This window comes from Myotis myotis, unplaced genomic scaffold, assembly GCF_014108235.1.
Source record: "Myotis myotis isolate mMyoMyo1 unplaced genomic scaffold, mMyoMyo1.p scaffold_m19_p_17, whole genome shotgun sequence".
NCBI classification, from domain to species: Eukaryota; Metazoa; Chordata; class Mammalia; order Chiroptera; family Vespertilionidae; genus Myotis; species Myotis myotis.
The window spans coordinates 11965743-11990736 of NW_023416321.1; the positions used below are offsets into that span (position 1 = coordinate 11965743).

Genomic DNA, 24994 nt, shown 5'->3' on the forward strand with positions numbered 1-24994 from the left:
CTAGAAAGCCCTAGTGTCTATTACTCACGTCTCATGTGAACACGTGAGCCAGCAGGCATGTCCTTCGTGTATTCCCCATGGCTCACTTCCAGCTAGTGCCAAATGGCGGCAGTCCCCCAGAAACGACATATTGGATCGGGGAAGATTATCAAACTTTCAAATAAAAACCAAGTTCAGACTCCTAGGAAAGGCAAAAACAAACAAAATACACGGGACCTCAGACATGTTTCATATACATATTTATATATATTTCATGTACAAAGTTACATTCCGAACCCCAGGGATTCCATAATAGAAATAAATACTGAAATAACTACATTGCTAAATGAGCGTCTTGCTCATAGAAATGAAGCCTCAGCCTCCAAGAGACGGAAAGTAGGACGATCTAGAACCCATTTTTCAGATTACAGAGGCAAGTAATATGCTGGATAAAATGTCTAGGACAAAAACCGAAGTCAGAACATAAAATGGTTAAAATATATATTCAAATATTGAGAAATGTATGACATTAATAACAACTTAATTTTTTAGAGAGAAAGAAAAAGACATTTTGTGTTATAAAACAGCATAACCCTGTTAGAAAAGCATTTATGATTTCCACATTTAATTCTCTCTGCTCTTCCCATGTGACAAACATGATCAATGAAGAAGAGCCCTAAGTCTGGCTGAGTCCTTTGGTAACGGTCATAATACTCACAAGGAAATAAATATTCAATTCCAAGCATTTGCAAGACACGCGTTCTTCAGTACAGTTAACACTGTATGACAACTGTTTTGCTTTGTTGTGTTTCTAAGGCAGCCACCGTAGAGGGTCTGTTCTCAATGCGGGAAGACCTTCACAAGAAAGGAACACCACAGCAAGCGAGAGAAGGCATTTTAACCTCTTCTGTGCAAACGCACTAACTGGGAAAGTCATGTGCTGCATATGTTGTGCTCAAAACCTTCTACACTCTCAATAATCTGCAGTTATTAAGATATTCATTCCTATTTTAAAATTTTAGATCCACAGGAATTCGAGAAAAATGCTCTCAAAACTGAGTTCCTAGAGAATACCCTCCCTTTGCTCAGGGAGTTCAGCCGGCCTTTACCCACACGGCCATTCTTGCAGAGCAGCAAGGGTGATGACCGCAGTGTCACGTGGCTCAGCCTCACATAGAACCGAAGCGTAATAAAATGAGGAAATTCTCGGAATCCCTTATTTCTTCCCACGGGGTAATTTTTCTTTCTTTTTTTTTTTTTTTACACAGAGACCAACCCCAGGTACTTCTTTTCTGCCCTTGACGTGCAAGCTACAGGCAGTTCACACCAACTGCTTTGCTGCCTGCAAGCAGCTTACTTATTAGCATTTTCTCCCTGTTACCACCTTGACCAAAGTGAACGCTACAAGAATATAAACCTGTTATGGGGGGTCCTGGAAAGGTGGCCTGAAGAAAAGCACGAAGCTTAAGCAAGAACATGATCCTTTTAAGAAGAGGTTTTTCTTCTCGTCGTCTACAGCAGCCGCACTTGTACTGTCACACGATGTGCTCATAGACACATGTGGCCAAGGACCCACAGGCCCCCTCCAGCGCCTTAGAGCTCGTGTATTTTATAGTCTACCCTCATCATGTGTGTGAAGCAAAGACAAGGTGTACTTTTTACAACTGCCTTTACATGACAGTTCAGAAAAACAATTCCTGGCAGACTACTGAGACGGGCCTGTGTCTGCTTTCTTCTCTTTGATAGTCCTGGTAAGGGTCGTTATCCAACAGGTTTATATTTTAAAAATAGCACTTACATTCATATTTAGCTTTGCTTAAAGTAATGAGTAAAAAATGATAAATCACACATTTTCGAGAAGCTTGAGAGGGAAAAAACCGCAGCATAATGGTTGTTAAAAAACGTATTAAATGGGGTAGAGTAGACTCTACTTTTTAAATGGGCATTGAGGGTGAAAAGATGTGTCAACATCCACTCCATGGTGTCTTGGTTTGTGGTCTTGCCCTTCATGGTTTTCCTCTTTGACGATGGCATTTTAATCTTGCAAGGGCATAAAAGCTCTGATGTGCCATTTACATACAAAATATCAAGTGCAAGCGGTCCTGTAGTTTCCTACAGAACAAGAGAAACGACCGTTTCTAATCAAGTCTCTCTCTCTCTCTCTCGGTCCATTAGGCCACGTTCCATCAACAACACAGCTTTACTCCTATTAACTGCTTAGGGCGGCCCAAGAACAATTAGTAAACAGTTAATTTTTTTACATGAAAAAAAACTCAACCAACCACCACCATCCTCTGATACAAAGAATCCAAAACAATTTCCTTTTTAAAAAATCCTCTCATTGCTGATGCCTATCTTCTAAGCCTTCTAAGTACAAACTTTCAGACATATTAGTATGAAAATGAGTGAAACTAGCCTCAAAAAAAATTTAGCATATTCAGAGAAGCAGGCCTCATAAACTTTAGAGCTCTAATAAGTCAGAAATAGGAAACATTTATTTAAATAGTGTAGTCTTAATTTCTTTAATATAAAACCCCCCATCTGATGAAAACAAAGTTTTTATATACCATATAAACAAGATTTTTCAGACTTGAAAGTGAAAGTTAAGTAATTTACAGTTAGCTTTTAGCCCTCTTGGGACATTAGATAAATCTTGATGATCCACCCGGTATTAATTTGTGTCAGTTTATAATACATTGGGGGAAACTTTACGACTGTCCTTAATGGTACAGTTTCACTTATCAAGTGTTTCCATTGATTCCATTATTAGTGACAGCTAAAAAGTGACTCCATCAAATGAAGTGAGTGATATTCGCTGCGGCAGAATAAACCACATCTGGATTGCTTTCTAGAATTCACCAGTTTGTAGAAAGTAAACATTCTTTGATTTGTTCATAACACACTGAAATTGCCTATAACACTGGTGCAGTAAAACAGCTAGTTCCTGTATTATGACAGTGGGACAGATTTTATAATGTAAAGTTAACGGGGGAAATGCTCACACAGTATGTGGTGCATCTTTTTTCACAAAGAGAGCATTAAATAAAGAGGAAGGGAAAGAACCATGCAGAAGAGACGGCATGCCCGTCTCCACCTGTGTCCCATGGGCTCACTCACTGCCGTACATCACTTGCCACACAATCAAGTGACTCCTTTCCGCTCTGGCAACAGAAGGTTCAAGTGGAAGATCCTCTCCCAGCAGCTCTGATTCTCCACCTTCATCACCTGGTGGGTGGAGGATAAAGAGACCCAAGTTAGGTTGAGCATGGAAGGTGCAGGCCGCTGTACATCAGCCATGATGCTCGTGGTCAGGGCAGCAACAGTGCGCACACAACCTGTCCGACTCCCGTCGCAGAGAACACAGTGAGAGCAGTGCCACGAACAGGAGTCTTGCCTGCCTGACTTCTGAAAAAGGCAATTCACTTTCCAGACCACATCGTAACCATGAGTTCTCTGTACCATGTTGGAGACTCATCCCAATAGGTCTGCATACGGCAGTTTACAGAAATGGGAGTTAAGAAGGCAAAGCTGTCTAATTCTGTGTTTATCCAAAATGGCCAGTCTACATGTGTCTATTTCAAACTAAGAACTGAGACTAGATCCTATATAATAAAAACCCAGCGACCATAATGGCGTAACGACCAGTCACTATGAAGTGCACTGACCGCCTCTCCGCCCTCTCCCTGGCCCGCAGGCTCCGATCACAGGATGGCGAAGGGGGAACCATGGGGAACCAGGATAGGTGGTGGCGGGACAGGACTGGGGACTGGCAAGCTAGGCCTGATGGCAGGCTAGGCCTAGGGACCCTACCCACGCACGATTTCGTGTGCTGGGCCTCTAGTAGAATTATAAATGTGCAAGTGTGGGGATAGACCCCCACAAACTAAACCCAAACACCTTCCTGTCAGGCAAGGAAGTTGTCCGGTCAAAGGTAACCGACACCAGCACACGGACACTGACGTCACCTCCTTGAGGCACTAGAGACGTCAGATTCACCACCTAACATGCTGGGTGTTCCTCCCCAGGATTTTCAGGTTCAGGATGGGTAAGGAACTGACAGTGCCTGGTGGAGATGAAGAAATGAGGCCGAGGGACAGACAGACGAGGGTGTTTCCAGGAGTGGCTCAGTGAGGCTGACAATGAGGTCCCGACCAGACACTGCTCTGGGCGCACAGCCAGCGGTTATTCTGGCACAGCCCAGGGACAACTCGCCTCGCGGGCCAGATTCTTCAGCAGAACCTACACTCACACAGGGACAAAGCTGTAACACTCCTCTCCTAGAAGTCTGCAATGTGTCTCACCTGCATGTCAGCCGGCAAAAGGAAACACTGATACTGTCAACGAGACACAGTGGGAAAGAAAGACCCCTAACAACGCGCATTCCTCTCTGTAGGCCAAGCTCTCCTTTACCCACCCCTTGTGGCCTTTTCAAAGCAACGTCCAACTATGGAGAGCATTCTTCAAAAGGCTCAAGACACAATCCAGCCCTAGCTGGTTTGGCTCAGTGGATAGAGTGTCAGCCTGCAGACTGAAGGATTCCGGTTTTGATTCTGGTCAAGGGCACATGCCTGGGTTGCAGGCTTGATCCCCAGTGCGGGGCGTGCAGAAGGCAGCCATTCAATGATTCTCTCTCCTCATTGATGTTTCTATCTCTCTTTCTCTCTCCCTTCCTCTCTGAAATAAAGATATATTATTAAAAAAAAAAGACACAATTCAATTTCTGAACTGAAATATAATCAGGTAGTTCAAAACAAATGCACTTTGGTATAAAAAGAAATCCAAAAAGGAAGGATGGATAGAAGGAAATATATGAAGTGCTTTTCCAAGTAAAGAATTCAAAGAAAAGCTCTTAGAAATAATTTATCAGAGTGGTTTCTGGTTTACTATGAAAATCCAGTCACAGAACCCAGTGGAATCTGAGCGCCCAGAACCACGACTTACCCATTCGGAAGTCGATGTAGCCCTCTCCTCCACTGAGGACAAGCATAGACTTCAAGGGCGTCTGGCTGCCAGGCTCCTGTGCAGATGGCCCTGCTTTGTCACCTGTCAGATCTGTGCCACTACTGCCACTTTGTGGGCTGACAACCTGACCTATTTATACAGGAACAAGTGAATATTACTTATCATAGATTGGAGTGGGGAAACATTTGTTTCTGAATATTTTCAGAAACTTGAACCAAAAAAGCAAGTATATCCTAATACAACCGAAGTACTGGGGATGCTAGAAGCCTCTGCATGATCAGAAAACCTCTAGAGAGGTCCGAAGAGCCCAATTTGAAAATCTAAATGAAGCCATTTTGTACCAAACCAGACATAGGTCCAAAATTCAGCATAAAATCTGTGTACAGCCAGGCTAGTCTTAGCTGCCTGCTTCAGACTTTTACAATCTACATCTCTTGATCTGAGGGACAGTGGAAAGGCCTCTCTCCTGAGAGGGTACATGTGCTTTTGTGTAAAAGACTAAAGAAAGTCTTCACCTTAAGCCTTATGAGTTTGGGTATTCCTAATTAATATTTATATTTATTTCAAATCCACAGTTTTCCTTTCATATTTAAGAAAAGTATATCTTATATTTTAGATTATGCAAATAAAATGATTGCTAAATGTGTTCTAAGGTAGAATCCTGGAGCATGAAATGGTATAGAGAGAAACCTTAAAAAACTATTCACACTATAATCTCTAGGACATCCCTCTTAGAAAGCTCTGACTGTGGGCTATGTTTTCTTCTCGGAGAATCTGCTGTCCTTTGGTCAAGCTGCACAGACCATGCCTACAGGACACAGCAGGACACAATCCTATGGTGCAACACACTTTTAGAAAGTAATGTATGCTGACGGTGGATAGGACAGTTTGCTTTATTCTCGCAGTGTCTCACTCATGCATTACTCAATGATGCTCTGGAAGAAACCAGGCCTGCTAGAGAAAACTACTCCAGACTGGCTAGTTCCGACACAGGAGCAAGAGCACAGAGGTATGATAATAGGGCCAACCTGAAGGTTTAATCGTTAGGGCCAACTGGTCAACAGTGTTGCCAATTCTAGTTCCAGATTTATACCCAACAGGAAAGTCTTTCCCATATACAGGAGAAGGTCTGCTGCAGTACTATTTTTAATACTTGGGGGGCGGGGAGGAAGGCAGAAAAGATCGAGAGGTCCATCAATAGGAGAATGGAGCACATTTATTCAGATATAAGAACCATAGTTAATTGAATAAACTAGATTTTTATGCATGAACTTAACAAATCTCAAAATGAGAAATATAAAAGAGACTCGAAGGGGACTATAAGACATATTTTTTCTTTCTTTGAGAAAGCAAGAAAACACTATTACCAGCAGTTCCATTTCTAGGAACTTATCCTAAGGAAATAACTACACAAATACTAGACGCTCAGAAAGCTCATTACTATGTTGCCAAGAACACTGAGTAACCAGAGCGCCATGTGGAGCCCTGCACTATGTTCACTCATCACCTCATCTTTGGGACACCTTGGGAGGAAAAGTGTGATGGTTAATTTCATCTGTCACCCTGGCTATGCTATGGTGCCAAGATATTTGGTCAAACTCCAGTCTAGATATTGCTGTGAAGGCATAGTTAACATTTAAGTCAGCGGACTCTGAGTAAGGCAGATTAGTCTCTATAAGGTTGGTGGGCCTCATCTCTTAAGTTGCTGATCTTAAGAGAAAAAGATAGTCCCCCAAGGAAGAGGGACTCTGCCTCCAGCATGCTTTTGTCCTCAAGCTGTAATATTAACGCTTTTCTAGGTCTCCAGTATGCCAGCTGCCCTGCAGATTTCAAATATATCAGCCTTCATAATCGCATGGGCCAATTTCTTAAAATAAATAAATCAAAACATCTCCACTTCCCCACTCGCCATCTCTCTTCCCCGTCCTCCTCTTTCTCTCTCACACACCCCTGTTGGTTCTGTTTCTCTGAAGAACCCTAATATGCTAAAACGCTATGTCCAATGTGACACAGTGAGCTGGTGTGGTAAAGTCATATTTGAAATTTGTCTAACTCTTAAACTAGCCTCTTAATGGGGACAAAATTCAAAACGTGGATCCTGCTTACAGGTGGCAGCAACATCATTTAGTATTCTCAACGGGCAGAGCGCTTCCCATTGGACATCACACTACCACCTTCTTATCTAGATGGTACTTTAGTTCCCAAAGCACTTCCATTAATTTTCACAATCAATGAGGCCAGCAGGGAGCAGATATTAAAATCATGTCCATGTAAGAAGACAAGGAAACGAGTCTCAGCGGTTAGGCAACTTGCTCAAAGTAACAGGCAAGTGGTGAGGCGGAGGGCCCAGACTCCCGAGCTCCTCGTCCACTGCTCTTGGCCGCAGCACTGATAAAGGTACGAGCACATTCCCCGTCTTCCTGCACCAGTCCTTTATGACAGGGGCTTCTTTCTAGCTATCTCCTTTATCAGGTCAAGACCATTTTTGGTATTCTGTGGTGATAAAATAATACAACTGCTTTAAAAAGCAAGCAGGATTGTTGCTTAAATAAAAATCAAGAAGTTTGTTTTGGGGGGTGGAGGAGATTCCATGACAACTTCATTCAAATAGCCCTACAGTGCTTTATTCTTACCGCCATTGGAGAACTTCTCATATACATTAGTGAAATGTCTGTCATGCTAGTACTTAGCATTTGAGCGGGTAGTGGAACTAAGGGACAAGAGAGAGACAATGACATGCATCTTCTCAACAGGATAATCCACCTCACCTGGGACGGCCACGAAGAATTTCACCGCATCCCGATGCCCATGGAAGCACAGCTGAGCATGTGCCATTGAACAATAGGGTATAAACGTCCCTGGAGTCACTTTATCGCTGTTTTCATCACCATACACACGGATCACACTTCCGGGGCGATTTCCTGGTGCTCCTGAGGTTTTATTTGCTGCAACGGAAAAACCAAATACCAACTATTTTCCCCTAGAAAACTGTAATGATGCAAGAGGTTACTGGTTAATCCTTATGATAGATATTATCTAAAAGCTACAGCCAGCTGAGATAAAACAAAGGCAGCAATGCCAAATCAAGACAAAGCTGGAAGAGGAGAGATAGCATGCTAGTTATTTTTAAGTACCTCAGTAAATGGAGTAGGGGATTTTGCCAGTCTAGCAATAACTAAGCTCACTTTTTCAACACATCTAGTAATTTTTAAAAAATCATTTTAGTTAACAAAAGAAAACAGATTTGAATCTTAGGAATATCTGTTTTGTTTTGTTTTTAATCCTCATTTTAGAAAACTAACCAGTACATAGTTAAAAGTCAATGGGCATATTTTAAAATAAAAATTTTACTGTTTATCTTTTAGTTTTTCTCCCCTGTGGTAAGACTATCCCCCGTGAGGGGAGGGTAAAAGCTGTGCTAAAGGACGCAGCCACTGCCATACAGCCACTTTCACTGGCACCAGACCAGTGGTTTGCTGGATTGTTTTAGAATGACCAGACTCACAAAACATCCCCATTCCATGGGCCAGTAAGTGAATGAAAGAAACATAACTGGTAACAAGAGTAAACAATGTAGATTAATGACAGTTTTAAGAGATGTTTCGTGTTTTTATTGGAAAGGAAAAAAGTCTGAAAAGAAAGTTCAGCTGCAACAAAAGGTGATAAGCAGACTAAGCTGCTGAGCAGTAGTTCGGTGGCCATGTAACAGACGCCAAAAACAAGAACAAGAACACCTGCTGCGATGCAGTGACTGCAAGTGGGTGACACTGAGAACATTCAGGAGGCATCTAGAGACGTGAGACAGCCTCACGGTGGCTATCGGAAGCCAGGAGGAAGAGTGGGATCAGGATCTGCACTTACCCCTCAGCCCCAGTAAACGTCCCTGGTGGAGGATTACAGCTACAGCGAGAGGAGGAAAGGGGACATGGAGAGGTGCATGACAGGGGGAGAAGAATTACTATGAGCCACCACTCTCGGAGTCTCCTATCTGGTGACTTGGCGCCCAAAGCGCCTAACCAAATCCAACTTGGTATAATACCGAGTAACACTCAAAAGTTCTTAACCAAAGCCTCTCTCTACAATTTCTCTGCCCAAAAAATACAATTTGACTCACTGTGACTTTGTTTTTCTCCATCATAAAGCAATTGCAGTGATTCATAATTTCATAAGAACTTAATTAATGGGGAGCATTTCCTAAATGCTAATATTTCCCCTTTTTCATTAAAAAAACCTGTTCAAAGTAGCAGTGCCAAAGTGGAGCTCTCTTTTATAAAGAGCTGAAATGAACTCTGGGATACCCTATGATCTCTTAGGATATAAGTGGTCTAAGCATGTATATTTATAAGTAACTGATTAAGAAATTAGGTTCTTTAAGGCTCCAGATATACCACCTTCTAGCCCTCCTTCCTTCCCCTGAAAAAAGATAGGACTATTCTGAGATATTTCCTTATTAACTTATCTTATGTACTTAGGACACTTGTTTCCAAACCATTCCCTGCCTGTGAATTTTGCAACAAAAACACTTATTTAATGAATGATCAATGTAATGGAACATAATGAGAGAAACACACAATGTATATTTTGTTCACAAAAATAATAAAGGAACATAATATAAAAAACATACAATGTACATTTTGTTCACATTCTTTTTAAATACAGGATAGGTGACTTGTCTCCAGAATAAGGAAGGGCTGGCTGACCTCCTGAGAAACTTCTCCCGTGACTTTTTCTAAACCAAAGAGAATCTCATAAACTAACTGCCAGGGAGACATGAAAAACTAGAATGAGTACTAGTAGTGTTTCTGGATACTGGTATAAAAAGCACAAAGAAAAATGGACTTTGACCTTTATTTAAAAGAGGAAACAGGCGTTGGCTGGTGTGGTTCAGTGGTTGGAGCATTGGCTCACACACCAAAGGGTCGCGGGTTCAATTCCCAGTCAAGGGCATATACCTGGGTTGCAAGTTTGATGCCTATCCCTAGTCAGGGCTCATGCAGGAGGCAGCCAATCGATGTGTCTCTCTCACATCAATGTTTCTGTCTCTCCCGCTTCCTATCTCTCTCTCTCTAAAGGAAAAAAAAAGAGGAAACAGGACTGTTATTCTTGAATTGAGAAAAAGTACCTCTCAGAATGAACTGTTACTTGCTACAGTTCATAAGTTTCCATGGAAAGAATAAAGGGACAATAGTTAGATCTTTGCCACCAGATTGATTTTCTAAATTACCACTGAGTTGCCAATACCAGAGCAATTCCTTCTGCCTCATGTCTGGGCATGACCATTCCCTGCAACTCTCCGATCTGCACTGTGACAGTTTGGTGAGTGAAAATGTACTTACTTTCTGTCAGTGGGATGGAGATAATGACACCGTTTCCTGTCCCCACCCACAAACGATTGCAGGACACCATCAGAGCTGTGATCCTCACAAAAGAGAAGCCCAGTTTTCCAGTACCTGCACAGAGAGGGGTGGGGGGGACATCTCATTAAGAAACTGGAGCAGACGATGTCTGAGATTCTAGGTCCCTCAGAGTAGTGGGTTAATAGAGGAGAAAACTCTCCTTCGGCTTTACCACCTAGCTCACAACTCATGCTAAATGGGAACAGAAAATTCTAAACGTGGCTGCCATCACAGTATCATTTAGAAGGAAGATACTGTGGCTCAGGAAATATGACACAGGACTTAATTAGGGAGCTGCAAAACCAAACCAGAACAAAAAACCCTCAATAAAAACAGTGTTTACTAAATTGGGAAATTAAATGTCCTTCAAATTTATAAACTGAAAGAGTTCTGGTGTGCCTTAAATTTCTTTGCGTAGATGAAAACAACTTTTGCGAAAACCTACACTCTTCTTATTCAATGGCAGTTTAGAAATTTTAGGAAACCACAGGCATATAATTTAGGGAGAATCAATGCACACTGTTATTTCAAGAAGAGTTTTTTCAACTGACTTTATTTTCTGGGACTTGAGGGGCAAAATTATTAAACAGATAATGCATTTAAAAAAAAAACAGCTTTTAGTTACTCATATTCTACTTGTAAGAGCTGAAGAGTATGATCACAGAATCAGTGTTAGGAACCTTACTCTATTCAGAAATACAGTCTTAGAATCTTCATAGTCTAAACCTATTGTCAAAGTCCACCCCCGAAATTAGTCTGTGTCTATGTGTACATACGCCTGATTCCAGGGAGGGTACTTAGCTATCATCAGGTTTTCTGAGGGCAAAGGCCCTAAAAAGGTTAAAAACCGCTGGTGCAACTCAACCTCTCTTCATAAAGGAATCCTTAGTGAACGGCATCTCTAATGGTCACACAGCTCTGCATCAGGAGCTGAGGATACAGCAGGGGTGGTCCCTGCCCTTCATGGCGTTCAGGATCCGTGGGAGAGAGAGGCGGGAAGTAGGAATCACGTAACACCAGTGCAACCACAACGATGAGCCCGTGAAGAAGAAGTATAAGATGACCTAAATCCAAGTGGGAGACAAGAAAAGGTCTCTTCTGGATGTGACACGTAGCTATGGTCTGGAGGCCAAGTAAAAAGGGACCAAGAAGGACTTCTCAGACAGAGGATACAGTACATGTGAGGCCCTGACATGGAAAGGAACTTGCTGAGTTTGAGTCAGTGTGGGTAGAACAGAGTGAGTGAGGAGAGTGGATGAGTGCCTCATCTAAAGGCAGCCAGTGGGCGTGGGGAGAATGCATCCTGGTGACTATGCAGAGCACAGGCTGGAGTGGAAGGAGGGAGCCCAGTGAGGAGGCTCAGGTGACCCAGCCAGGAAAGGATGGGCACGGGACAGAGGTAGAGATACGGAAGTCAGTGCTTGAAGATATTTTTGGGGCAGACTTGACAGTTCCCACAGGGTAGATGGAGTGTCTGCCTGACACCTTCAGTGATAAGAGCTCACTAATCCTCAGGCAACTTATTCACTGGTTCTATCCAGCATGTGAGAACATTTAAAAATAAAAACTTTATTTAATTGACAGAAATAAAACGCTTTGGAAGCTTACCTAACATTTTGCTTACATAAGGCTCAATGTCCACATCCTGTAGATGTTGGTAAGTGTGTGCATGATAGAGACGGAGGGTGGAATCCAAACGAATGGAGACCCACACGCCGTCACCTACCCACGCAAGCTGCCGCACCTGGCTCTCCTTCCTGGGGTGTGCATCAAATGATTTCTAGGAAAGATTGTTCAATCACAATGTTACTTTTAACATGCAGGAGTTTGTGTTTAAAAACTGCTAATTTGCACAAAAATTTGGAAGAATATATGTTAAAAGAGGAGCCTAAACAGTGTTCACTAAATATGATCATTGTTTTTCTTTTTATTTTGAAGTCTGGGATAAAAGCTAAGAACTAAAGGATGCTGGATTTTAACACTGTACAGGTCATCGACTTACGGAAATAATACTGGCACATCCATGTTATGTGTCAGCGTTCAACAATAAGACTGAATTTGATCTCAAGGTTTTGTTGGATTGCAGAGAAATTACATGAAGATTCTATTTATAACTAAACAAAAGGGAGCCTGCATTGCTGCGCGCACGTGTGCGTGCGTGTGCGTGTGTGTGTGCGTGTGCGCGTGTGTGCGTGTCTGCATGTAAGAAACAGTCTGAAAAATAAACACCAAATGGTTAACTTTAGGACTTTTACATAAAGGAATGAGATTTAGGACAAAGGGAGGAGGAGACCTTCCACCTTAAAATTTTCCAGCTTTAGGTTGTCTTAAAAAAATTACATCTGGTTGCAAAACTTTTTTTAAAGAAAGCAATACTAAGAGGATTGCTCACTGCAATCTTACATCTCAGTCTTCGACACACACATGGATTTGTGTAAACACACGTGGGATGGCAAAGACTTGGGAATCCTCCTTCCCCTCTACCCGTACATAAGTAAACGAATCCAGAACCATATATTCAAACACATATGCACTATGGGTACTCAGACACATTTCAACATTTGTGTTAATCTTCTTCCTTCAAAAAAACCTCAACACTTCCCATTCTGATAGTCAAAAGTGGCAAGATGTCATCAATGTATCATTAAAACACAGATTCAGAAAATAGTTTCCAAAGAAGCCGAAAATACTTAGTCTTAGAATCTTCAGGAAATAGAAATTCAGTAAGCAGAGAAAACATGGGTTAACTTGCCTCGATTTTCATGGCCTTTGGCTGAACCACATAGATTTTGTTCCGATAGCCACACCAGACTTTGTCATGTACCACAGTCATGCATCGAATGGAATGGTGAGGCCGCCCGAGATCTAACAGGTGATAGTTTGACAAATCCCACTGCCCATCTTTAAAATAAGAAATAGATTACTAGTTAATGTATACCACCTTTTACTAAGTTTTAACACAAGAAACATTCTATCAGGGTATATAATTAATTTTATTCATGAAACACCCACAAATACCATGTATTCAGTATATCCTTTATTTGCAGAAACTGGGTTCTCTTATTTTCTAAACTACAAAGTTGGAAGAGACCTCAAAGCTCATCCGGTCCAACCTGCCACTCAATACCTGGACCACCATGCTCTCAACAGTAGTCATATGATAAATCAGTTATAAGTTACCTGTTTATAATAATATTTAAGAATGAGCAAGGATTGAAATTATTTGGGGGATGACATCTCTCACTCACTTGCATTCTGATATATTTTCTTGGGTAGAAGTCAAGGGCAACGTTAGGAATCATGTGTCCTATAATTTCAGCGATGACAGAATACAAATGAGAGCCAATGCTGGAAGCTTGCTCTGCGTCAACAATTTCAGTGAAAGAAAACACAACGCCTCACAGAAAGCTGCTCCATTTTCAGGAAGCTGTAACCGTCAGCAAAATACTTCCCACACCTGGCTGAAGTCTGCCTCCTCATATGTAATCTCCCATTAGTTTATAGCTTTGCCCAATGGAAGCAGCTTCTGTTACTGCCCCATGTCTTCTCCTTTCAAAACTAAGCATCCTTGGCACATGTCTTTAGGCCCTTCAGCCGAGTTCCTCTTTGTCCATCCATGTCCATTTCACGCTGTCTAGCTACCAGAGTGGAGCCCTATTCTACTACCTATGAGATATATGACGTTAGCTAACTCAGACTGAATTTGTAGTCAACCTTTAAGGAATTCTCACTCTCAGCAGGCCTCCTCCATCTTACTCTTCTGAACCCAAATGCAGAACTTGGCATTTCTTTATTAAATGTACTTTGCTTGTGTTGCTCTGTCAATATAATTTTGGACCCAGTACACTAAAACATTTACTGTTTTTCCTAGGCTCTTCCACTTACTGAGTGACTAAAACACTCTGCCTCAGTTTCCTCATCTATAAAATGAGGGTGACAACAGAATCTTCCTCATAAGTTCTGGTGATGATTGCAAAAGATGGTGGAAACACTGTTTTAAAGGGGAAGAATGTAAGTAACATAACATGAAAATCACTAAACCTTATCCAATTAAAAATTATTTTAAACTAGAGGCCCAGTGCACAAAATTTGTGCACTGGTGGTGGTGGTGGTGGAGGGGGGTGTCCCCTTTACCTGGCCTGTGCCCTCTCACAGTCTAGGACCCCTCGCTCCTGACCACCTGCCTGCTTGCTGCTCCTTCCTTAGTGCTGCCACGGAGGTGGGAGAGGCTCCCGCCACTACCGTTACGCTCACCAGCCATGAGCCCGGCTTCTGGCTGAGCAGTGCTCCCCCTACGGGAGCACACTGCCCCCTATGGGGGCAGCTCCTGCGTTGAGCGCCTGCCTGGTGGTCAGTGCGCATCACAGAGACCGGGTGTTCTGGTCGTTCCGTCGTAATGGTTGCTTAGGCTTTTGTTATATACTTACCAAATATAAGTAGATGCAAATTATTTTTTAAATACTGGACAAAAAAATTATCCTCTCACTAAATTTCTCCCAATTGATAAGTGTATGAATGAAAAACCAGCACCTCCGTATCACATTATAAAAGAGGACCGTGAAATGTTAAACATACTTTTGCTGAGGTATACTATAAATGTATACCTCCAAGCAGGCACTCACATATTTACTGCTATCACACATTGTTAGTATTCGGTTTAAACCTTTTTTCTTTCTCCTATTAAGCATCATTTCTTTAAAGCATAAAAAACCAATCTGTTTAAAAATGCTTTTGCAATGCAACGAGTGAGTGCACTTGTTATCTATTCATCACAACTCACCAACTCCTCTGTGAAAGATAGCAAGGGTGCCATCAGCCAGAGCCACTAACACAATTCCTTTCACGTGTCTGCAAACAGGAAAGAGGATTTCAGAACTCTCCATCAGGAATACAGAAGGGACCACATAATACTGAACTAGTTCAGAGGCTCTCAGAGGGCCAGTACATGAAAGATGAGGAGCTCACATCAGAAGCTAAATGAACACACCCTTTTCTTCATTGAGAGAGCTGTGCTATAAAAATGTCAGCTGAACTAGATAAGCAGTGTATGTGGTGGCCCAGATGTTCACGGTGGGGCACAAACTCCTCTTCTCATCACAGACTGTTGACAAAAGGTCCACAGACCAGAGACACACACCTCGAGTAGAACTAGCAGAGGCAGCTCTGTCACTTGAGACACACACTGGTTTTTGATAGTCAGCACATGGAAAGGACTAGTAAAAGCCTTAGTCAACATATTCACAGAGTGTAAAGAATATTCTGAAACAAATGTATATTCACAGGTATTAATTGGTTGTCTCCCACAGAGCACTAGAGAACTCATAGCATGGTGAGGTATCAACCTGGCAAGTTTTTCTATTTTACTTTCTAGTTTCATCTCACTCAACTTCTCTAATTCTATAAAGAAGGTAAAAATAATATGGATACTGATTTAGTCATGACATACATGTTAGCTTTAATAGTCTTAAAATCTAGTTTAAACCAAGATATAGTATTTTTAAAAGAAAGAATTTCTAAAATAAAACTTACACAATACTGAGAATCGAATCTTTAAGTTTAATAGAATGGAGACATTTCCTCCACTGGGCTACAGATGAATGGACATACAAACTGCAAGAACAAAATCAAGACTGGTAAGGCATCGAGAACATCAAGTCATTGCATATGTCTAATAATGACCACAGAGTTCCTTCAGGGGGAAAGAGGAGTAACATACACATTTTAGGGGAAAAATGAGAGTAAGGGTAGGCCTAAGGCAGAGAAATAAGCTGCCTAAGCAAACAGAAACATATGAAGAATAAAAGCCAGAACTAGAATGCAGGGTCAATTGCAGGCTACCCCACACTTCAGAATCCTGGGCAAAATCCTGTTTTAAAAAACGATCATCCTTTTACTAGACTGAACTACAACTTTGTGAAGACAGTGGTTTACATCAGGCAGACGCACTCCGAGGCCTGCAGACACATCCAGCCCTCCACCCGCCTTAGAACTGTAGTTCATAAGCTAAAATAGTTTTACATGGTTGGGAAAAATCAGAGAGTATTTCATGACATGAGATGTGTATGCAACTCACACTTCTGTGAACATAAAGTCTTATTGGAACACAGTCCCACTAACCCACTTACATATTGTCAAAGTAATGGCTGCTTTTGCATCACACAGCACAGCTGTGAAATTACAACAGAGATCGTATGGCTACAAAGCCTAACATATTTTTTATCTGACCCTCCGTGGAAAAAGTCTGCCCATCCTTCATTGTATAGTATTAGACCACTATGGAAAAGACACACTAGTGGCCTTGCTTAACTTCAGGAAAAGGATAATTTTGTAAGACCCCCACACCACTAGAAAGTGAACAGACCAGGTAACAATGTTTGTTATCACCTGGTAAGCTTTCAGCCTGATCTGTCCTGGTTTTCCTAGTAACTCTACTGAAAAGTTATGTTTGGATTTGGGTCTTCCTGCAGCCAAATACATTAGTTTTATCCTACATAAGCCTCCTATATATGCATCAATAATTCTCCATCTGTGTGCTATTCTGGATCATTCAAATTTTAAAATGTTATTAACCTCTTCTTCCAAGAATATTACATAAAGAGGACACCATGACAGAGAAACGTGTGGTTTAGCAAGAACCAATGCAAGTCCAGTTTATGAGACTGTTGTAATATAATATTAAAACTTATGTGTATATAAAATTCTTTGCTTTAATGTGTACTCTTTGTTTATACTTATGTGTACCACATTTTACGTATCTTTGGTTTCTAAAGCAAAGATAAAAGACTAAAGATACTCTCTAATATTAAAAGAGTTGGCACCTACCAGCCATTCTGAGCTCCAAGCCACATAGTTGGTAAAAGGCTACTCATTTTCTGGGCTTCTTCTCTCACCAGGTCTTGTTCATTTGGCAACACTGATATTTGATCTTTATATGCATCTGAGTCATTACTGGGAAAGGTGGGACAAAAGGAAAAAAAGCTGAGTGTGCTCAGTTAGTTTTCAGGGATTGGTCATTTCTACACTTTAGTGTACAGTTTAAGAAACAAAAATCAAACTCTAAAATTCCAGAAAAGCCAAAGTTAAATGCTTATTGTTAAATATTTAAACAATTGTACCAGAAGAAAATTAACATACTAGGAGGACCAAGTTGCAAACATGGAGTTAAGAAATGGTAATGAAATACAGCAGTTACCATCCAGACTATAATTATGCCTCACCCTTACAGTTACTTTGAATTTTATCAGTTTCTTCTTAAAGGAGAAAAGAGGAAGGGATGGTTTGTTTTAAAAACCACACACATACACAGAAAGGAGGGTAAAATATAAAGAATTTTCTAAAATAAATTAATAAGCTTGCATTCACTCACAGCCTTCTTTCTTTTAGATTGCCACATATAATAAAGTGATATAACTGGGTTATCAAATTCAACAGACAAATGTACTAATTCTAATAAAAAGATGACTATTTTCTTTTTAAATTTACTTTTAGAGAGAGGGAAGGAGAGGGAGAGAGAGAAACATTGATGTGAGAGCAAAACATCGACCTGCTGCCTCCCCCAGGCCCCCTACCAGGGATCAAGCCCACAACCCGGCATGTGTCCTGCCTGGAAATCAAACTGGCAACCTTTCAGTGCACAGATTGATGCCCAACCAACTGGGCCACCAGCCAGGGCATGACTTTACTCTTAAATTGACAATTAAATGTTAAGATATTTGGTTGTTCTATATACTAAGAGGAAAAATATTATATTGTAAAAAAAAAAAATCCAGTTTCGATAAACCTCTATCTGCAAGACCTAGAGTAGGCAAGAAAGAAAATCAAAGAATTCATGAAATGGACCTAGATTAACCAACCTTTTAAAGAAAGAGCCTAAAACAAATTGTCTTTTAGTAAAATGTTTGCCAGAGAGCTAAATTCAAAAAGGTCATCCAAGCCCACATGGGAAATTGAAACAATGGCCAATTTCACTGCTGACTAGAGTGGGAGTGAGAGTAGGGGTGGGGATTAAAAGAGCAAGAATTATTAATAGAATGGAAGACAGTGAATACAATTAAAAAAGTAATAATTCTAGAGGAAAAAATGACCAGAAAAATTTTGACTAATGTATTTTATAGACAAGACTTTTTTCATAAATTAGAAGGAAAAGAGAGCAAATGGGGGCGGGGGGGGGGTAACCAGAGACAATGAAGAGGAAGGAATAGCATAGTGGGAATAAGTAATGGCATCTAAGTCTGCCACAACAATACCAACACCAGCAGTTCTCAACCTGTGGGTCGCGACCCCTTTGGCGGTCGAACGACCCTTTCACAGGGGTCACCGAAGACCATCCTGCATATCAAATATTTACATTACAATTCATAACAGCAGCAACATTACAGTTATGAAGTAGCAACGAAAATAATTTTATGGTTGGGTCACAACATGAGGATCTGTATTTAAAAGGCCAGAAGGCTGGGAACCAATGAACTAGTGGGAATATTTTGGCAGATTGAGGTTATTTTGGTTCCTTTTGTGTGTGTACTAATGTGGTTTCCTAAGTTATTGACCCATCTGAATACCTTGACTGATAGACTGGTGAGAGGTCTTCTGGGATTTGAACTCCCAAAGGATCTGTGAAGACATGCTCTGTGTACACGCCCGTTTGGGAGACGTCCATGTTGTCTTCAGCTGACCCTGCATTGCCTTCTGTGGCTTCAGTTGCTTCTTCTGCCGTCGGAACATTTTCATCAATCTCACTACTTTCTGCTTCCTTTTCTAAAAAGTAAATAAAACATGCTAACCATTCTGAGTTTGAACTTTTCTATCAATAATTTCCTTGTACAAACCCTTGCTACAGAATTCCACTCCACCTACCCTCTCCCCCCTCTGCACTATATCATGACATTGAGAATTCATAATTTCATTTAACAATCATTACAGCATCTTCTTTTATGTTCTTTCATTCTTGTTACTTTAAGATCCAGATTAAGTCCGTTGTGAGGCATCTGGAACAGGCTCTGGTGCTGTACAGATGGGATGTGAGGAGGACGGCTGTACCTGGTGGCTTTTCTGTCACTGGAGAAGCACCGCTGGTACTAGGGGGAGTGGCACCTGCTGTCACACCTTCTGCGGAACAGCCAACCACTGTGATGCCTCCCAACAGGCTGTCTGTCTCTGCTGAGCTAGTGCTTGTCATGCTTCCAGATAAAGATGCTTTGTCCACCTGTCCAGACTCTGAAAGCTCTTCTCCTGCAGGGTAGTCTGTTTCTCGTGCTCCTAAACACAAGATAAACCTTCTTTTAATGCTAAGTAAACTTATATAACTAGCTTTTTCTCCATAAAAGCAAGTATGGGTTTTAAATAAGAGTGTATAGGTAAAGGCAAATAGTTATCTGAATATACTGCCAAAGATAGCTTTAACATTTTTTTAAACTAACCTTCACAAAATGGAAAGCAGCTTAAAAATTTAAGATAATATTTCTAGTAATGCAAGCAAAAGAAAACATGAAAATGTCAGAAATTATGCTTCTGCTCTTAAAATGAGCTCCTAGGCAGCCACCTAACGAGGTTAAAACCAATGAAATCTAAATATATGTAAATTATATTTGCTATTTGAAATATGGACTTCTGCCTACCACTATTAAAAATTGTCACCCTAAATGTACACAGTGCCTTAAGCATTAGTAACACATTTAAAACCTAAGCATTTGCAGTATAAAGATAAACCTCTTGTTGTTGTTTTTTAATTTAGAAAGCTGTTTTTATTCGTATTGCATTAAAAAAATTTTATTGTAGTCAAATACAGACATATACACACATACACATAAAATTTGCCATGTTAACCTTTTCTAAATACTTTTATTGATTTTAGAGAGGAAGGGAGAGGGAGAGATAAAAACATCCATGATGAGAGGGAATCATTGATTGGCTGCCTCCTGCACGCCCTCTACTGGGGACCGAGCTGGCAACCCAAGCATGTGCCCTTGACTGGAATCAACCCAGGACCCTTGAGTCCACAGGCCAACACTCTATACCAGCTGTGGGCTAGGACCATCTTAACCATTTTTAAATGTATAATTCAAATGGCATTTATAATGCTGTACAGTCATCAAAACTATGCATGTCTAAAACTCTCACATCACCCCAAACAGAAAATCTGTACCAATTAAATAATAATCCGGTTCCCCAGCCCCACCCCTGCCTGCCCCTGGTAATCGACTTCTGTCTTCATGAATTGCCTTGTCCAGATAGCTCACCTAAGTGGAATCATAATATTTGTCCTCTGTGTCTGATTTATTTTACTTAGCATAATGTTTCTAAGGTTAATCCATGTTGTAGCATGTATGAGAATTTCATTCCTTTTTATATAATATTCCACTTATAGATATATCACAAATTTATTTCATTTTTAAACCAATGTATTTATCATAAGATTTAATCTAAAACTTTAGAAAGCTTTCCCTTACTAATAAATCAAAATAATCCCTTGTGCTCTGCCTTCCAGTCATCATCTAATATTAGCACTATTTTATTTTCTTCACACCGTCTGAAAATATCAGGTTTAGTCATTTGTTCCCAGCTTATTTTTGGTCTTCCCAAGTAGAACACAACTCCTAGAAGTGGTGCATGACTATATCTCCAGTAACCAAATTAGGGCCTGCAAAGGAGGTGCTGAAGGTGGGAAGACAGGGGCACGGCTCACTCTTACCTGGTACACTTGCTATGCACAGGACGTGCGAATTGCAAACAGTGAAACTGTCTAGGATGTTGCCTGGTTGAACAGCATCAATAATAATCACTTTTGTAGCTGCATGAGTGCTAGTACAGATCCAGACTAGACTAGATAATTCTTCTTGATTTTTTAACTCCTTCTGCTGTTCCTGCAGAAGCAAAGTAAAGAAATGAATATTAGAAATGATATGTACAAACAGTAAAAAAGCTGTGCTACTACAGTCAAGGGCAACACTATTTCAAGTTTATTTCCAGATTATTTGGAAGGCTGAAAATACTGCTGTCTTTCCACATTAACCAGCACATAAGAACTAGCAGTTAAAGCAGATCAGTGACAAAAATGGTCTGTATCTCGGCTGTGACAGTTGTTACATACTTGCACACATCTGTCCAAACTCTGGACTATAAACATTTCAAGTATACACTTTACTGAGTGTAAAATATACCTCAATAAAACTGATTTTGAAAAAAGAGAAAGAGTGAGGAAGAAGCAAGGGCGCAGTAATCCCAACTAGAAGTTAAACCCAGAAGTAAGTTTTGGACCAAAGAGCTAACTAACAGTCTCAGGCACCAGGAGACAAGCGTTGGTGCACACGCTTACCTTCAGTTCCTGATCGAGCTTGTCTAAACTGCTCTGAGATGCACTCCGCTGCTGACTGCCTTCTGCATCCAAACCAGCAACATCCTTGTAAAACACACTAGCTCCAACCACAGAACCGCCATCTCTGGTCTTCCCACCAGATAAATTGACTCCAACAGCACACCACAGCTTTTAGAGTTAAAAAATAAAAAGTATTAAGTCACTTTTTATCTAAAAATGTTTAGAATTTTTCACATTTTCTTTAAAATTCTAATGATTATAAATATAGTCTTTAATATTCAAAGTACCCCAGTCTAAAATTACAAAATAAAAAATCTGACCCACAAAAGTAGGATTTAACAATTTTGTTTAGAAAAATGTCCACCCAGATTTTAAGAAGTAGCTCCTTTAACTTCAAAATTTATTTACCTTCATGGATGTATCTTTTTCATCTAGAGGCCTTAGACAGACAGGCACAGGTAAATTTTTCATCTTATTTTCCCCTTGACCATTGGTTACCTAATAATTTGGGAGGGGAGAGAAAGAGGAGTTAGCCTTATTATTCTTATTTGAAAAATGAAAAAAAATCAAGTGGCAATTGGGCAAAATAAACAAGATGCTATGAAATATCAGAAGACAGGCTAATTAACATATGTGGGGGAGTGGGAGAGATAGGGAGGGAGAGAAAGAGAGAGTGAATGTGTGAGTGTGTGTGTGTGTGTAAGCATGAGCTGAGTCATTGGGAATAGGCAATATGGTGTAGACAGGTAAAGTTCCTGAACACCTGAACTGAGTTTTAAGTCAAGTGTTTCAAAGGCTCCCATGCTAATGGCTTCTTAAAACGTATAAAGTATAAACAATAGATGCTGCTTTTCAAAAAATGAAATCTTCAAGTATTAAAACAGAGCTGGATATGTAAGTTCATGCACTCGGCCACCTTTGTTGACCTGTCTCCCTTAGACTCAGAGGCATTTCTTTTGAGCTCTAGGGTGGAAAACAGCCTGAAAACCACTACCTCCAGCACTTCTCTCAATGGATGCCAAGTGCAAGCAGCTTGAAATGAGCGGGTTCGGGGTGTGGTTTTCGATTCCTTCATGCCCAGCCACACTCCTGTCCCGGCATTTTCCACTAGATCAGTGGTTCTCAACCTTCTGGCCCTTTAAATACAGTTCCTCATGTTGTGACCCAACCATAAAATTATTTTCGTTGCTACTTCATAACTGTAATGTTGCTCCTGTTATGAATCGTAATGTAAATATCTGTTATGCAGGATGGTCTTAGGCGACCCCTGTGAAAGGATCGTTCGACCGCCAAAGGGGTCACGACCCACAGGTTGAGAACCGCTGCACTAGATGCTCTTACGATGCCCACACGTTACCTGTTTGTACTTCTGAGGCAGGCTCCAGCCAAAAGCCTGCACTCTTCCATCCTCCTTCTGAACATGGGCCTTCACCTGACGATACTGTTCTCTCTTTTGTTCTCTGCGTGAGGCTAAATTAGCTTCAGTTCTAAAAGGAAAAAACATTCCTTTTAAAATTAAGTGATTACAACAATTCTCCTTCTAAAAAGAGTAAAAATAACAACACAAAATTTACATGATTTCAGATTGGTTTACTTCAGACTAAGATTCCTCCTTAAAAAGTCTTATACCATAGCTGGTCTTTTCAAGTTATGCAGTGAATACAGTGTCCAAGTTTTAACAGGTTAGTAAATAGCCTATTATATTGAACCAAATTTCTATCAGGTTTAAAATTTTACCTATATGAAAGGGAAAATCCTTAAATATTTTTGCATCTTCATTTTTTTGGTTCATTCAACAAATATATACTGAGAATTTTCTAATGCAGGGAATGTGCTAGATAGGAGTGACTAAAGACCAATAAATCAATATCTTCTTAGGAAGATAACAGGTTAACTTCTGGATCCCATTTACTTGTTCCAGAAGACAAATATGCAAACTGACTTGGTAAGCTTTAGAGCTGTGCAGTAAAATACCATGAAAATAATTTGTCTTTCTCAAGGCCATTTAAATTTTTGTGAGGTGACTTGCTTGGTATCTTATAGTTAACAAATCTACCTGTGTGTCAGACACTTTACAGATACTATAACCTATATAATTTAATCCTAACACGTCTGAGATAGATTATCATACTCATTTCACTGGCCAAGAAACTGGGACTCTAAGAGGTTTATGTACCAAGTTTCTATACACCTAATGAGAAGCAAAGTCAGACTGAAAAACCAAGTCCTTCTGACACTAAAAAAAAGTAATATAAGCCTTTAGCATTTCTATTAGTATTTATCAATGTTGTCATACCAGAAAAAGGAGACATTAAAAATTTCCTTCTCTTTATGAAAACAGATGCAATTTTCCTAAAATGTATTGGCTATAAATAATTTATTTACAATAGCCAAGTTGCAGACATAGTTCATATATAGATTTATCTGAAACTTTACAGCTGAACTGTTAAGTGGTGAGAATACTCAGAACTGCTGACTTATTGAGGGCATAACCACTAGTCTGGAAAATACTTACTCTTCACTAAGGAAGTCAAAGGCTTTGGACTTATCCCCAGGGAGCTGACATAAGGTGCTGCTTCTTTTCTTGACAGAAGGAGTAACATGAGAGGTGGGTGCGTTATACTTCAGATTAACAGGTGGTTCGGGTTTCTTAGTAGTATTACTTGAGGAGCTAAAAAGTCGGCTAAAACTAAAAAGAAAAAAGTGAGTATGTGTATGTCTATATATGTATTACACGTACTGTAAAAACAATCCATATTTCCCACAAATCCCAGAGCGCTTTTACAAGGCAATGAGTTAAAAACTGGCAAAAAAAAAATTGAGGTCACCCAGTGCAGCCTTAGCAGTAACTCACAGCCAAAGCAGACATTCAGGAAGGAGGAACTACGCCGAGCCTGGCAGATCCCTGCTCTTTAATTAGCAATTCCCTAACGAAAGGGAGACGCTCTGAAGTACCAGGAACTGCTCGTAATGAAGACATAAAAGAAGATGGCCCCTTTAGCCAGCTCCTACTTGGTGCCATCTGAGAGTGGCTGTTAGAAAGCAAGGTTATGGCTTCATGGCTTGAACAGAAGCCTAGTAACCAGTTCTAAAAATAGTTACAATAAAGCACTGGAACACACATTACCATTTAACACACAGCTTATACATTCTCTTATTAAACTCAACTTAAATAACTATTTTCACAACCACTCAAAAAGACCAATACTTCTATTAAATAGGAGATTCATCAAAAAGGGGTGAGTATTAAGCTCACTGAACACACAGTACTTCTAGCACAGCTGTGAGCAAACTACGGTCCGCGAGCCGGATCCGGCCCATTTGAAATGAATAAAACTATTGAAAA

The 24994-nt window shown here is 40.5% G+C and overlaps 1 protein-coding gene across 17 annotated transcripts in view; it reads right to left on the reverse strand.

The window, feature by feature from the left end:
* Positions 1-222: 222 nt before the first annotated feature.
* Positions 223-24994, reverse strand: part of SPAG9 (sperm associated antigen 9) — a 101530-nt gene continuing 76758 nt past the window's right edge. For 5 of the 17 annotated variants that reach the window (XM_036339365.1, XM_036339366.1, XM_036339364.1 and 2 more), the window contains 16 exons: positions 24164-24337; positions 23006-23135; positions 22057-22146; positions 21649-21816; positions 21025-21196; positions 19374-19592; positions 18896-19091; positions 17160-17285; positions 15867-15947; positions 15118-15185; positions 13090-13238; positions 11946-12117; positions 10278-10391; positions 7710-7886; positions 4921-5070; positions 223-3204 (listed from right to left, as the gene is read on the reverse strand). In XM_036339365.1, coding sequence (XP_036195258.1) covers positions 3089-3204; positions 4921-5070; positions 7710-7886; positions 10278-10391; positions 11946-12117; positions 13090-13238; positions 15118-15185; positions 15867-15947; positions 17160-17285; positions 18896-19091; positions 19374-19592; positions 21025-21196; positions 21649-21816; positions 22057-22146; positions 23006-23135; positions 24164-24337 — 2302 coding nt within the window. In that variant the 3' untranslated portion in view covers positions 223-3088. Of the gene's footprint in view, positions 3205-4920; positions 5071-7709; positions 7887-8802; positions 8842-10277; positions 10392-11202; positions 11402-11945; positions 12118-13089; positions 13239-15117; positions 15186-15866; positions 15948-17159; positions 17286-18895; positions 19092-19373; positions 19593-21024; positions 21197-21648; positions 21817-22056; positions 22147-23005; positions 23136-24163; positions 24338-24994 lie in introns of those variants that run through there. The other 12 variants (XM_036339359.1, XM_036339358.1, XM_036339356.1 and 9 more) reach the window with 6 other exon arrangements.